This window comes from Trichomonas vaginalis, chromosome V (genome assembly GCF_026262505.1).
Source record: "Trichomonas vaginalis G3 chromosome V, whole genome shotgun sequence".
In the NCBI taxonomy this organism is placed as follows: Eukaryota; Parabasalia; order Trichomonadida; family Trichomonadidae; genus Trichomonas; species Trichomonas vaginalis.
In genome coordinates this window covers 10,534,688-10,548,915 of record NC_067207.1, presented here as the reverse complement: position 1 = coordinate 10,548,915, position 14,228 = coordinate 10,534,688, and the positions used below count along the sequence as shown (strand labels likewise).

Here is a 14,228-nt window from a genome sequence, read left to right as displayed (position 1 = left end):
CACATTATCCCAAATTGAATCATCCATAAAAAAGTGGCAAAATGAAAACTTCGCACCCTTTAAATGGCATATTATATAGGAAAAGGATATTCGGTATTATGTCAAAAAGGTGGTGCTCGTTGAGTGGAACACATTTTTTAGTGTTTAAAGACGAAAATTACAAAAACAATGAATATGACTATTTAATAACTCCGAATACAAGAATAGAAATCATTGAAGAAGATTCAAAACCTCGATTCAGACTCACACAACCTGATGGCGACTATAATATGTTTGAAGCCGAATCGGTTGATTCATTAATGCGATGGGTTTTAGCGTTACGTGGCTGTACGTTTGAAAATCCTGATATGTCAATGGAACAGTTTAAGATTATCGCTGTTATTGGTCGTGGTTTTTATGGAAAAGTCATGTTATGCGAAAATAAAACAACACATGAAATTGTTGCAATAAAATCGATTCATAAATCTCGTTTAATTCAGTCAAACAAAGTTCACACAGTCATTGCAGAGCGAAATATCCTTACAAAAGTTCAACATCCATTCATAGTTTCGTTAAGGTTTGCTTTTCAGACGGCATCGAAGTTCTACCTCGGATTAGAATACGCTCCTGGTGGAGAATTATTCTTCCATATGCAAAAAAACGGTAGTTTACCTTTATATGACATTAAACTCTATATCGCAGAGATTTGCATGGCTTTACATCATCTGCATAGTATTGGAATCGTTTATCGTGATTTAAAGCCCGAAAATATACTACTTGACAAAGATGGTTACATAAAATTGACAGATTTCGGTTTATCCAAGGATATGTCTTACGCAACGCAAACAAATACGTTCTGTGGCACGAGCGAGTACTTAGCGCCTGAAATTGTCCATCGTCAACCTTACACTGTTGCTGTTGACTGGTGGGCAGTCGGAATATTAACATACGAGTTGCTTTTTGGCGTAACTCCTTTTGCTCACTCAAACCGCGCAAGATTATTTCAAAATATTCTAGAAAAAGAGCCAACATTTCCAATAAATACAAATCCGCAAATTCTTCGATTTATTTCAGCTCTTCTTACAAAGGATGCAAAATTACGACCAAACTACGATCAGATTATTCAAATGCCGTTTTTTGAAGGAATAAATTTTGATGATCTCCTTGCAAAGAAGATTAAACCAACATTCATACCAAGGGTTGAGAAATCAACGCAACCTATAAACTTTGACAAAGAATTTACTCAAGAAACTCCACAAGATTCGTTTGTTCTTCCTGTTTTTGGATCTGCAGAGCAATTCCCAGGATTTTCTTATGTTGATGTAACACATTTGAATGATGACAGTTCGCCTCCCAACGATATTAAAGAAATGACTGAAAATTTAGAGGAAGATCCAAATCAAAGCACTCCTGAGCATAAAGAAAACACAAATGATGATGGAATGACGCCATCATCGCTAAAGGATGACTATCAGCCGATTAGTCCCATTTAATTTATATAAATTTGTTTATTATTTTTATTTTGTATTGATATATTAGTTGTTTTTATCTTTTAAAGATATCTATTAATGTATGTAACAAATCCTTTTATTAATTAAAAATTTGAGATCTGAAATTTCATAATTAATCTCTACTGTTGAATGATTTGTATTGAAATTATAGACAGAAACAATAATATCGTAAAATGTATTTTATTAATAACAAAATTAACAACAATCCGAATCTTTTGACTTAGACTTTTGTTTGTTCTTTGTAATAACTTGATGCTGGTTATCTTTCTCTTTTGGTGGGGAAGTCTGGCGAGTATAACCCATTTTGGCAGCTTTGAAAAATAATTCTCGAACTCCATCACCTGTTTTCGCTGAAACTAAGAATAAATCGTCGTATTCGTTTTGTAATGGATCTAATATTGCATCAGAGTTGTCAATCGGCATATCCATTTTGTTAATAGCAACGAGAAATTGAGGATCTCCGTTGCTTTCTAAGATCATTTCAACCCATTTAGATACATTTTGAACAGAAAGGTGGTCAGCTATGGAAGCTACGATAATAATAACGTCAGAATCGCGAGTATAAAGTGGAACCAGAGATTTGTATTTCTCCTGGCCAGCTGTATCCCATAAGCACATTTCAACGTCAACGTTATCAACTTTTTCGTGAGCAATTAGATGAGAAGTTCCAATTGTTGGAGTTACTGCATAATCAAACGTACCATATATTTCTTTCTGTGCTAAAGACGTTTTTCCGACACCAGAATCGCCAATGATAGAAACCTTAATTCTATTTGGGCTTATATCTTCCATCGAAATATTTTGAGAGTAAAAAAATCTGAAATATTGAATCTGCTATTTTGTCAAAATGTAACTATCACCTCAGAAATCAGAACATGTAAATAAGGGTTTCGTTTTGCTAAAATTGTCACTTTTATAGCATATTTGTTTTTGGATGTTTTGCGAAACCAAAAAAAAAAAACTATGATATACAATGTGTGTGTAAAGAAAATACTTTATTTACTAGTTAAAAAATCATTTGGTATTGATCAAGTTTTTTTTTCTGGATAAGATATTATATGGATAATTGGATAGAAAATACAATTATATAATCTTGTACCTGGGTTAATTAAGCTAATTGTCATCAGAAACTTGTAATTTTTATGAATTTCAGATTTTTTTTTCATTACTGCTTTTCTTAATAGGTCTGTTGTAAACAGAAATTCATCAAAAGTGACACCTCAGAAAAGCTAAAATATTGAATTTTTGGAACTTTTGATAGAGCACGTTTTTAAATATTAATTAAAGTAAATGTATATTTTGTAAAGATTCTTTTTAATAAAAAAATAAAATTTTGAAGAAGAACACAAAATCTTCTGAAAAATAATATCACATAAACTCATATTATTTCTAATATATAACTATTTTATATAAAAATCAAATTCAATGATCTTAAAAGCGAAGGATAAACCTCAAAATTTACGAATATAATGAGTGGGAATATAATGCTTAGCTATCATAAAACCATATGAAATATCAATTTTTGCTTTACGCCTATTCCCACTCATTATATTCGTAAATTTTGAGGTTTATCCTTCGCTTTTAAGATCATTGAATTTGATTTTTATATAAAATAGTTATATATTAGAAAATAATATGAGTTTATGTGATATTATTTTTCAGAAGATTTCATTCTATATGCCTATGAAAAGTACTCTCAAAACTAACTTTTTCCTAATTATAATTAAATAAAAAAAAAAAAAAAAAAAAAAAAAGGTAGTGGGGCTTCCAGGCACTTCGTGCCTTCTAGCCCTGAAGATGTTTAGTATAAATGAAGTTTTTATTCGGAGGGCTTCCAGCCCATAAGAAATTTTTCCCAAGACCCAAGAGGAGGACCGAACCCCAGCCGACCAGCCGTTGACTTTTTTGTCATGATTTCATCGTAAATGTTTTGTCATGATTTCATCGTAAATGTTTTGTCATGATTTCATCGTAAATGTTTTGTCAAGACTTCTTTCGAATGTTTTGTCAAGAGACTTCTTCGTAAATGTTTTGTCAAGACTTCTTCGTAATGAGCGTAAATGACCCAAAAATAATGTTATGTTAGAATGTTAGATCTAAACATGTTTCTAAATGTTTTCTAACATCGTAGAAAACTCATGATTTCTTCGTAAATGTTTTGTCGAAAACTTCTTCATCGTAAATGTTTTGTCATGAATTCATCGTAAATGTTTTTCAAGACTTCATCGTAAATGTTTTGTCAAGACTTCTTCGTAATGAGCGTAAATGACCCAAAAATTAATGTTTATGTTAGAATGTTAGATCTAACACGTTTTCTAACATGTTTTCTAACATCGTAGAAAACTCATGATTTCTTCGTATATGTTTTGTCGAAACTTCTTCATCGTATATGTTTTGTCAAGACTTCTTCGTAATGAGCGTAAAGGACCCAAAAATATAATTTAGGGTAGAAGGGTTAGATCTAACATTCTAACAAAACATTATTTTTTGGTGTAAATTTCATGATTTCAAGAGTTTTCTACGATGTTAGAAAACATGTTAGAAAAACATGTTAGATCTAACATTCTAACATAAAATATATTTTTGGTGTAAATTTCATGAAAATTCAAGAGGGTAGAAAACTCATGATTTCTTCGTAAATGTTTTGTCATGATTTCATCGTAAATGTTTTGTCGAAACTTCTTCATCGTAAATGTTTTTAACTTCACTTAAAATGCCACGTAAGCTACGTAAGAATATACGTAAGAGGAAGAGAGCATTGAAACATCCAATAGTAAAACTGAACACCACAACAACAGTTGCAACAACAAATTATGAATGACCCCACTATGTTGCAAACAAATGTCAAGCAACCCTATGCTTTTAAAACCGAGTTATTGGTGCACAGAGTGGAGGTTTAAGAGCGGCACTTTTAGCGAAAATGGCAGGCTATGGTGGAGCTGCAGACGGAACAGCTATAACCCTCAAAGTCAAATGAATTTGAGTTCACTCAAAAATCAATAACAGATGTCAAAAAGTCAAACATAGACATACAGAAGCAAATAAGTGAAAACGAAAAGAAACTAGAATATGACAGACACACAAAGAAACTCAATGAGTTAAACGTAGAGAAAAAAAGAAAGAAGAACAACTGAAAGAACTAAGTACAGAGGAATATGCGAAAAAAGTGTCAGAAAAAGCAGCAGAAGTAGCAAAAATGGAACAAGATGTCTAAATTTGAAAAAACCATACTACTCAATATAAAGTACTGAAAGATGAAGAGATAAAACAAAAAAGCCCTGAAGACATATATGGATAGCGATGAGTATAAAAAAGAAGTTGAAGCAAATGTAAAGGCAGAAAAACTTTTACAGTTGCAAAACCAAACCGTACAGTATGAAAACTTAGCACAAGAAAGTAAAAATAACGACGCAGCCATGCAAAAGGCAATGAAAAGCGCAGAATATATAAAAGCTAACAATGACTGGTTAGATGCCCAAGCCAACGCTAAAGCAGCCCAACTTATAGGGTCAATAAGGACAAAAATACAAGCGGATGAAGACAGTTCAAATGAAGCTTTAACAATGCTGACTTTAAGAACGCCTTCGAAGCTCTTCATAGTAAGGTGAAACAAGTGAACGACTTCTCATCTGGAAAGAAACTGAAGTCTGAAGGTTTCGACAAAGAGTTAAGAGAAGTAGCACAAAAATATGACGAAAATAACAGATGCAGCAACGAGACAGGCAGTTCAAAGTGCCTATGACGCCGTTAGAGCAACTGTTGTGAAAAGTCAAGAAAAAGAGTTACAACAGACCAAAACAGACCTAGTAAATGCTTTCTTAAGAACGAAAAGTCAGGTAGGACATTACGCTGCAGATGGAACATATGTGCCAGCTGGTGGAACTTATATACCACCAAACCCTCCAAGAGAAGCACCTGCACCAGGACTACCTAAAACATTTACATCGTCACATGGACACAGACACAGGCATGCACCAAAACCAACACAACAACCAACACAACAACCACACAACACCAACACAACAACCACAACAACCAGCACAGCAACCAACAGTTCAAAACCCTGCACAACAACAACCACAAACAGAGCAAGGACATAAAAGAAGTAGAGAACAAGGAAACCAAGAATTCTTAAAAATGCTTAAAGAAGAGTGTGGTTTCCCAGATACTGTTTGACTTTAGTGACAGATATAAAGAAGCTATTGGAAAGTTCAAGGATGGAAATACTGACCCGAACCTATTTAGCTTTATGGCTCAGCACCAAAACGGATATAATCTCAAACCTGGAAAATACAAGCTCGCTAAGGGATATGATTTAATAGCATATCATCCAAATGACATGGATGAATTTACTCCGAGATATTTGATGTCAGAGCTAAATGACAATTCAACTTTCGTCATGAAACGCGTAAAAAATAGAGACGGAACGAAAGAACAAAAGCTTATGAATGCGGATGACGTAGATAGGGAAATTGTTGAAAACGGTCTCGGAATATATGAAATGCCAGCAGATGAGGTACAAGAAACTCCACAGGAAGAAATAGTTCAGATACAACCAGACATGGAAGAAATAGTTCAGCAACAACAGCTAGAAGAGCCTGAAGGAAACGAACAAGTCACTCCTTTGGAAACTAACTTCACAGAACTAGATGAAGATTTGGAACAGCCGAAAAATCTTGACCCTCAACAAGAGTATGCGGAGAATATGGAATATTTCCAAGAGTCTAAAAAAAAATTCGGCTGACATAGTAGAAGAATATCGAAAAATGTTTGCCGACATACAAAAGACTCCAACACCAGATGAAAATATTCAGCATAGAATGGAAGAACTGAAAAAAAATGTACACAAATACAACAACCCTTTTTACTTACGAGCATTTAACGTTCAATCTTCGGATGAACTCGGTGAAATAAAAGGTTAAATTTCAAGAAAACATATAGAAATGAAACATTGTTTAAAGTTCATTCAGAACCTAACCAAGATGGAAACAAACCTACTTTTGTTTCTGCAGACGATGGAACTACAATGAGATGGGGTCATAAAGCTAACCCGGATAGGTGGTTCATAAACTTACAACCACAATTCCAAGAAGTTGTAGACGCAATGGAAGTCAATGGTGAACCAGATATAGCTGGTATTTTAAGCGCGGCTTTAATGCCATTGAAAGATATGAAACATGCAGATATTTTGGACCAGTATGAAATGAACATGGCTGATGGAAATATAACACCTGACGTTCTAGAACATTTATCTCAAAGAACTACACAGAACCATAGAGATGGTATATTTGGTGAAGAGTTTAGAAAGAAAGTTATGGACAGAGAAGGAAGAGAACCTATTGTACATGACCTTGCAAACGAAAGTTTACAAAATGTCATAAAAACTTACTTTGCAGGCGATGAATCGAGAAGGGATGAATATTTAAGAAAACTCAAATGGACAGTACCAAATGAAATGTTAGTATTGAAAAACATGTTCCTTGACAAAATAAAACCAACTACAGAAATAAACGACGCAAGACTGAAAGATTGGGTAAAAGCTTTCCCATTCACAAAAGATATAGTTGGTAACATGGAAAGAAAACCAGAATGGCTACAAAAACATATATTTGGAAACGAGCATATTCCATATGGACAGGCACTGTTTGAAGAGCTTGAACCGGAAACTCAGGAAAGAGTCATGCAAACAATAAGCGAAGACTCAAATACAAACTATGACAAACTCTTTCTAGGATATAGGTTACCTGAGATGGGCGACCAGAGCCCAAAGGCAAAAAGGACATGGGAAATTTGCAACATACTAGATGAACATAATGCAAAGATGCAACAACTTCAAGCAGAGGGCAATGAAGGAAAAAGAAGAGTTAAAAACTCAGTCAGGAAGAAAGTAAAGCTTGGTCCACGTGGGTTCTATTATGACATATAAATCCAACTATTCTATATTTTTACTCATATGAAATGTACGCCGCTCAGAATATAACGCCAACAGTTTTGGATGCTATGAATGGAAATGTTTCCGAATGGTATAACGAATGCGACAATGCCATTAGAAGGTCAGAAATAGTTCCTGGAACTTACGAATATACAACTGCTGTTTCTTATGGAAACGTAGGTGAGTTTGGAGAAGGTTCTTCAACAACAGTAGATATTGCTTGCGACAGGTTTCATATAATTTCTATTGACAACTCTTTCTTATACGTGGAACAAGACATTGAAATAAAACCTTCTGCCAAGTTGTCTGACAAGAAAGGTTGCAATGGAATTTTCTATGTCGGATACCAATATGCTCCAGAAGTTTTCATGGATATAAGATATATTCTAACTCTGACTTAGTTCAAACAGTAACATGGGCAAACTATGAATGGTTCGCTTTGAGAAACTCAGTACAACCACAAGCTAGAGAACAAACAGACCAGTATGCAACTATTGAGAAAATAAGAAGACTTGACCCTAACGTTCCAGGAGTTTATGTTAACCTTTCTGGACAAACTGCAGCAGCAGTAACCAAAGTAAAACTGAAACTTAGAGTTCCTTTGTCATCTTTCCTCATCTTCAGGTTTTTAAGATACTTGCCAAACTGGGCAGGAAAAATTTCTATTGAACTTACTCCAAGCAAAAATAACTTAGTCATTGCACCAACACAAGACCCATTCACTCTTACAGAAGTAGTGGGAACAAATAAAATGTCATTCGCCGACTTTTGCAAAACAAAGTTGACTTAGACTTTGGTTTCTCAAACCTCAACACTGAAGTAAACTATTATTTCAATGCTGCTGGAGATGCTTGGGACCCAGTTAAGTTCACATGCGAAAAATTTGAATGCAAGAGAATAGAAAGCAGACTTGCAGTCTATATGTTGGACCCAGATATTTCAAATGCTTTAGCTGCCAAATATATTGCAGTTCCACTTATGTTCCCTATACACCAAATATCTGTCAAAGACTTTGCAGGTGAAGTTGGAAACCAAAGTGCTGACCCAGGTGCAAGAACAGATATTGCTTTAACAACTGCAATGAAACATGCAGATACTATGTTTGTACTGTTCAGACGAACTATAAATGACTATTCTTGTTTCTACAACCCCGGTATTAAATATCATATAAACATAGATGGCAAATATTATCCAAGAGAAGAATATTCTACAGTTGAGGATATGAGGTCATACAACTTGACATTAGATGCTATGAACTTTAACAACAACTTCACAACAACCATTAACCCTGAAATGCAAAGTTCTATTATGCCATATGTGAAAGTATGGACTCATACAGGAGCTCAAAAAACTCAATATACAAATGGAGACCGTTCAAACTTTTGGCTTGGCATTCCATTTGCTGACTCAGAAGACTTTATGGGTGGTATTTCAACTGTTGGTACAGTTCAAATACAATATACTGGTGACAGAGACGGTCCAGATGAATTGAAAGCAAAGAAGTTTACAAAACCAATAGCACTTTTCACGGAAGATGCTCTTTTGAAGATTCGTTCGATGAAACCTGCTGGGGCTCCTCAGATTGGCATAACGACAGCTTCCATCGAGCAGATTTTGGCAGCAGGTCAGTAAGTTGTTCTTGAACTGACTTCTCTCCGTCAAATATTGACAGTACGCCAGTTTTGACATAATATTGTAAGATAAACTTACCTTTAGAAATATCTGTAAGTTTTGTTGTTATATTTTTGTCAACGTCAAGAACTTTCACCATTTCAGTTATACCAACTTTCTTTGCTTTATGAAAATATTTTGGTTCAGCAAATGCTATTCTATAACATTTACCATTGTTTGTATAAAGAACTATTCTGTCAATGTATTTGTATTGTTTGTGTGTGTAAACTTTGTTCTGCTTCAATTCGAAGAGATACTCGAATACGTCCATCTTTTTATTCTAAGTAAAATGTCATTTCCGAAAAATAGAAGCGTAAGTGTTTCAAAAGGTTTAATGGCGGTGGCAGATGTGAAGTTAAATTCACCAACTCAAACAAACAGTCAAAGTGTTGTTGTCAATGTCAAAGACAGAGATGTTGAAGTGGGGAAACCATACGAAGACGAAGATGGTATAACAATTGTTCCTGTAAAAGAACCAACATATCCTGAAGTTAGCAGAGACTTAAGTTCTGTTGCAGATATTCGAAACGACTACCAACAACTGAAAGACAAACTTCAAACTCAGGAGAAGATTTGTCAAGCTTTAGGTATAATGTTAAACTTGGTCGAACAACCCTGTAAAAGTGAACTCATATGTCATTGCACCTCATGAAGTTTTGAAAGAACTATTGAAACTTTTGACAGAGGCAGACGATATAAACATCAAAGAAATAGAACCCGACGTTAGTTGCTGTGGTGTTTCATATAATGTCATTGACAAGATATACGTTATGAAAGGAGGTGAAACGTTGAACTTAAAATATAGTTTCCCAGACGTCATAAAAATATTTGACGACCACAACATTTCATTAAAATTTATTTGCTAAGTAAATGGCAGAAGACATAGTGGTTTATACTATTACGACTAAAAACCCTGAGTCATATAATTCTATAACAACAAACTTACAAAGTCCTCAAGGACGATATTGTAAACTAACCTTAAACACAATGACGACTAAAGCCTGTTTTGCTCTTTTGACACCAGAAGACTTTATTGTTGTGAATGGTAAAAAATACTCCTTTGAAGATACTTACTCAGATATACCACCAACAGGTTTTGTTGACTTATTTAATACTTTAAGGACGGATGTAACATGTGCTGCAACTAGAGCAGGTTTCATTATGTTTGGATGTCCGACTGAGTTTACTATAAACAATATGAGCTATAATACAAAACTTATTTCTGGTTTTTACTACCAACAGTTTCCTATAACAGGAAAAGGTGTCATACAAGGAATGTCTATTCCATTGACTTAAGTACACCAATCTTATATATTGTTTCAAACTTAGGTTCAAAGTGTTATTCGAATGTCGACAGAAACTATTATGACCAAAAGATACTTATGCGTATAAACAATACTTTCTCTGCTGGTTTGCCTATTGTTCATTCGAATGCAGAATTTTCAACCTTAGTGAACTCAAACACTTTGGCAAGTATAACGTTGACATTAGTTGACGCAAACTTTGTTCCTGTAAAACTTTTATGTCCTATGTATTTGTCAATGACGGCAGAAAGTTTCGAATTGGAAGATGCAACTGGTGAAAGTATTGTATACAAGAACAACTTCAACAACAAATAGCTCAAGAACAACAAATGCAACAAATGGAACAACAACAGTCAAGAATAAAAAAAATATTTTTTTTTATTTTTATAAAAATGTACAGAATAGATGTTTCAGATTTTTATGACTTCCAAGCATTCAGAAATATGTGTCCATTTAGAGACTATAACAAAGCAGTCGAGAATTTGAAACGTTTAGTCATTTATGTTGACTCTGCCCCAGAATGTTATGTCATGAAAGAATGGGATGTTGTCTTTAACAAACCAAGAGCAACAATAGTTTCAGAACAAGAATGTAGACAGAAACTTAAGAAAATAAAAGTCGTACAAGTTGGCATGAAGATGTTAGATGCTTGGGATATCTTATTGTCAAAGTTAGAAGATTTTTCAGTTCGAGGTATAAAGTTCTATACACCTTCTCCAAACTTCTATTCTATCTTCACTGGATATAAATACGAACAAGTAGAATGGAAAGAAAATATTATAGAAGCTTGGTTAGACCATGTCAAAGAAATTATATGCAATGGAAACGAAAAGGTTTATGAGTATATCTTATGTTGGTTTGCAAACATCTTACAACATCCAAGTGCTAAGAATGAAACTGCTCTCATTATAATTGGAAAACAAGGAACTGGTAAGAACACATTCTTTACAGATATCTTATGCAAACTATTAGAAGGTTATTCGAACCCGAATATGACAAACTTAGAAAACATCTGTGGTAAATTTAACTCTTCAATAGAGAATATGAAACTTATAGTTTGCAATGAACTTCAAAGTATAGATACAACAAAAGTTTTGAACTCAGATGCTTTGAAGAGTCTTATAACAGACAAAGTTGGAGTTGTTGAAAGAAAGTATAAAGACCAAAGAGTTTGTGAAAATGTTGCAAACTTCATTATGGTTTCAAACAATACTGTTCCGATGAAGTTAGAAAGTTCTGACAGAAGATATGTAGTTGTCAGAACGTCAGATTCTCATATGCAAGATACAGAATATTTTGACGACTTAGCAGAAACTTTGACACCTAACTTTTACAACCACTTGTTCTCATATTTCATGACATTAGATATTTCTAAGTTCAATCCAAGACAAATTCCACATACCGAAGAGAGACAAACATTGTTAGAAGCAAACAAGAGTGTATATGAACTGTTTATAGATGAGACTAACTTTGAGTGTTTAGATGAAAGGTCATTGTACGATTCGTATAAACAATATTGTCAAGAATATGGTTATATGGCAGCTTCTAAACGTACATTCTTGGCAAATGTCAAAAATCTTTTAGATGTTGAGAATGGTGTATATACAAAGAAAAATTTTTATGAGTAAATTTTAAAAAAAAATATTTTTTTTATCCGATAGAAAAGATGACAGAAAAATTAACTTTTTACATAGCGCCAGACCCTTCTTGCCCACATCTTTTTAAGCCACAATATATAGACATAGAACTAAATAGAGAAAGCGAAATTCTACAAACAGAAGAAACATATAGAGACCTAGATAACGAAAATAGATATGCGCTATTTTGGTTAGATTGTCCTTATGAAATGTATGAAAAAAAGGCTTTATATGAAGAATATAGAAAATATTGTTATGAAAACGATATAAGACCAAGCTCTAGAGAAAAATTCTATGCTGGTATAAAACATCTTTTCAAAGTTCGGAATGGTGTATATAGAAAGAAATAATTTTTCTGAGTAAATTTAAAAAAAAATCTTTTTTTATCCGATAGAAAAGATGACGAAATATATTTCAGTCAACAAGTACATGACAGAAGTCAAAGAAGAACTAGACCCATTCGCTTATTTGAATGTTTACTTCTACCATTTTGAAAAGTCTACATTTGACAAAGTTTGGAACATCGAACCAGTTAAGTTTGCTATTGTGACTAAAAATGGTGCGAAATTTGAAGACTTAGACATAGAAGGTTTGTTAGCAGTCAAAGAAAATTTTGACAGAAGGTTTTCAAACCTTAAAGAAGGCAAAGCATACAAACTTGTTATACCTTATGAACCAAAGAAAGCAGACGACTATGAATATTATGAGTCTAAGATAGTTGAAGTTCAAGGTAAATTGGGTAAAAAGATTTTAGAGTCTAAGCCAGTGTTTGCTCCTAAAGAGGAAGAGAACATTGACATTGACCCAGAAATGTTCTAAAAATAAAATTTTATTTTTACATGTCAAATTTCTTTTTCTCTGGAACTGGTTCAGGTTCTTTTTTCTCTTCTTCTACTTTCTTTTCTTTCTTTTCTTCTTCTTTTCTGGTGGAGTTATGTCAAATTTCTCAGAACCATATTTATGTAAAAGTTCTTTGTCCTTTAATAGCTCTTCTATTCTGTTTTCTATTTCATTTTCAAGAACAGCGCATGTGTCTTCTTTGCATTCTAAGAACTTTTGTTGGACTTCATCTTTCCAATCGGCGTCATCTCTGTCAACAAGTCTGTCATTGACAAACTTAAAGACTTCTCTGCCTAATGTTTTATGGTTCTTGTCATATTCCCAGAAACAGAACTTTAGAACAAATTCACCTTTCTTGTTTACACTATGTAAGATTTTATGGTCGACAGATGTTTTGCTGTCAAAAGCTTGTCTCGAATATAGATAGCGAAATCGCTAGACATTTTCAAAAAGATAAAAATTTTAATTTTTCTAAAAATATGTTAGAAAAAAAGTTTGCTGACATTGACAAGAAATTTGAGAATGTTTTGAAGAAGAACAAGAGGAAGTTAGAAAATGCTCAGATAAAGCCTATACATGACAAGTTCTTATTTGCTCAGAATGGTATAACAGGTCTAATTGCACCACCTGGGTCGGGTAAGACTTTCACTTATCTTAAAATGGCTGCACAACAACAAGAACTAGATGAGAAGAACCCATTCTATGAGTTAGTTGTTATTTGTAGTACTTCTGGTCAATTCGATCAAACCGTAAATTCGTTCAAAGATATTATAAAGAAGTCTAAGTTAGTATGTATAAAGGATACTGAGTTGTTAGATTGGATAAAGAAGTACCAAAGAAGAGTTTTGAAGTATAATGCTATAAATGAGTATATAAATTCTAAGTTTAAAGACCCAAATGAGGAAATGCAGAGAATATTAGAGAAGAAACACTTCAGAAACAAACAGAAAGAGATAGAATACATTTCGAAGAAATTGCAATCTTACGATTGGAAAACGTACCCTCATAGATGTCTTCTTATCTTAGATGATTTCGCCCTCATCCTTTGTTAAAGAACAGAGAACAAGATATGTGTCGAATTCTTAAGAAGCTCAGACACTTTAACATCTCAGTCGTAATATGTGTACAGACAGCAAAGAGTTTAAGTAAGGATGTTAAAAAATACTTACTGACATTATACTCTTCCCTGGATTGTCCGAAGACGATTTCATGGAACTTATGAAAGAGTCCATGGCAGGTAAGTTTGACAGACATGAACTATGGGAGAAGTACAAAGTCATACAAGACCCTCATACTTCTTTCAGAATTCATATCTACGCAAACAAAGTTCAAATTGTAAAAAGTCAAGCTTGAA

General features: G+C 33.7%; 4 protein-coding genes and 5 pseudogenes across 9 annotated transcripts, besides 4 other annotated features; 7 read left to right on the top strand and 2 right to left on the bottom strand.

Annotated features, from left to right (window-relative positions):
- Positions 1-98: 98 nt before the first annotated feature.
- Positions 99-1,472, top strand: TVAGG3_0312940 (protein serine/threonine kinase protein; the record flags this gene model as incomplete). The annotated part of the gene is made up of 1 exon (XM_001301206.1): positions 99-1,472. The coding sequence occupies one exon, from the start codon at positions 99-101 to the stop codon at positions 1,470-1,472; it is 1,374 nt and encodes a 457-aa protein (XP_001301207.1).
- Positions 1,473-1,685: 213 nt separating this feature from the next.
- TVAGG3_0312930 (retrograde vesicle-mediated transport, Golgi to ER) lies at positions 1,686-2,282 on the bottom strand (the record flags this gene model as incomplete). The annotated part of the gene is made up of 1 exon (XM_001301205.1): positions 1,686-2,282. The coding sequence occupies one exon, from the start codon at positions 2,280-2,282 to the stop codon at positions 1,686-1,688; it is 597 nt and encodes a 198-aa protein (XP_001301206.1).
- A 395-nt stretch (positions 2,283-2,677) lies between these two features.
- Positions 2,678-2,715: a mobile genetic element.
- Positions 2,678-2,715: a terminal%2Cinverted (terminal inverted repeat of Banshee-A3 transposon ID:TVAGG3_0312920).
- Positions 2,716-3,215: 500 nt separating this feature from the next.
- Positions 3,216-3,315: a terminal%2Cinverted (terminal inverted repeat of Maverick-3 transposon ID:TVAGG3_0312730).
- Positions 3,216-14,228: part of a mobile genetic element that runs on past the window's edge.
- TVAGG3_0312910 lies at positions 5,180-6,105 on the top strand (annotated as a pseudogene). The gene has a single exon. A coding segment is annotated over exon 1 (926 nt).
- On the top strand, positions 6,257-7,416 carry TVAGG3_0312900 (annotated as a pseudogene). Its single transcript has one exon. A coding segment is annotated over exon 1 (1,160 nt).
- On the top strand, positions 8,174-9,065 carry TVAGG3_0312890 (annotated as a pseudogene). The gene has a single exon. A coding segment is annotated over exon 1 (892 nt).
- On the top strand, positions 11,030-12,025 carry TVAGG3_0312880 (uncharacterized protein; the record flags this gene model as incomplete). The annotated part of the gene is made up of 1 exon (XM_001283922.2): positions 11,030-12,025. One exon carries the CDS (start codon positions 11,030-11,032, stop codon positions 12,023-12,025), a length of 996 nt encoding a protein of 331 aa, XP_001283923.2.
- TVAGG3_0312870 (protein of unknown function, DUF4108 family) lies at positions 12,434-12,853 on the top strand (the record flags this gene model as incomplete). The annotated part of the gene is made up of 1 exon (XM_051229913.1): positions 12,434-12,853. One exon carries the CDS (start codon positions 12,434-12,436, stop codon positions 12,851-12,853), a length of 420 nt encoding a protein of 139 aa, XP_051099643.1.
- On the bottom strand, positions 12,926-13,317 carry TVAGG3_0312860 (annotated as a pseudogene). The gene has a single exon. A coding segment is annotated over exon 1 (392 nt).
- TVAGG3_0312850 lies at positions 13,780-14,227 on the top strand (annotated as a pseudogene). The gene has a single exon. A coding segment is annotated over exon 1 (448 nt).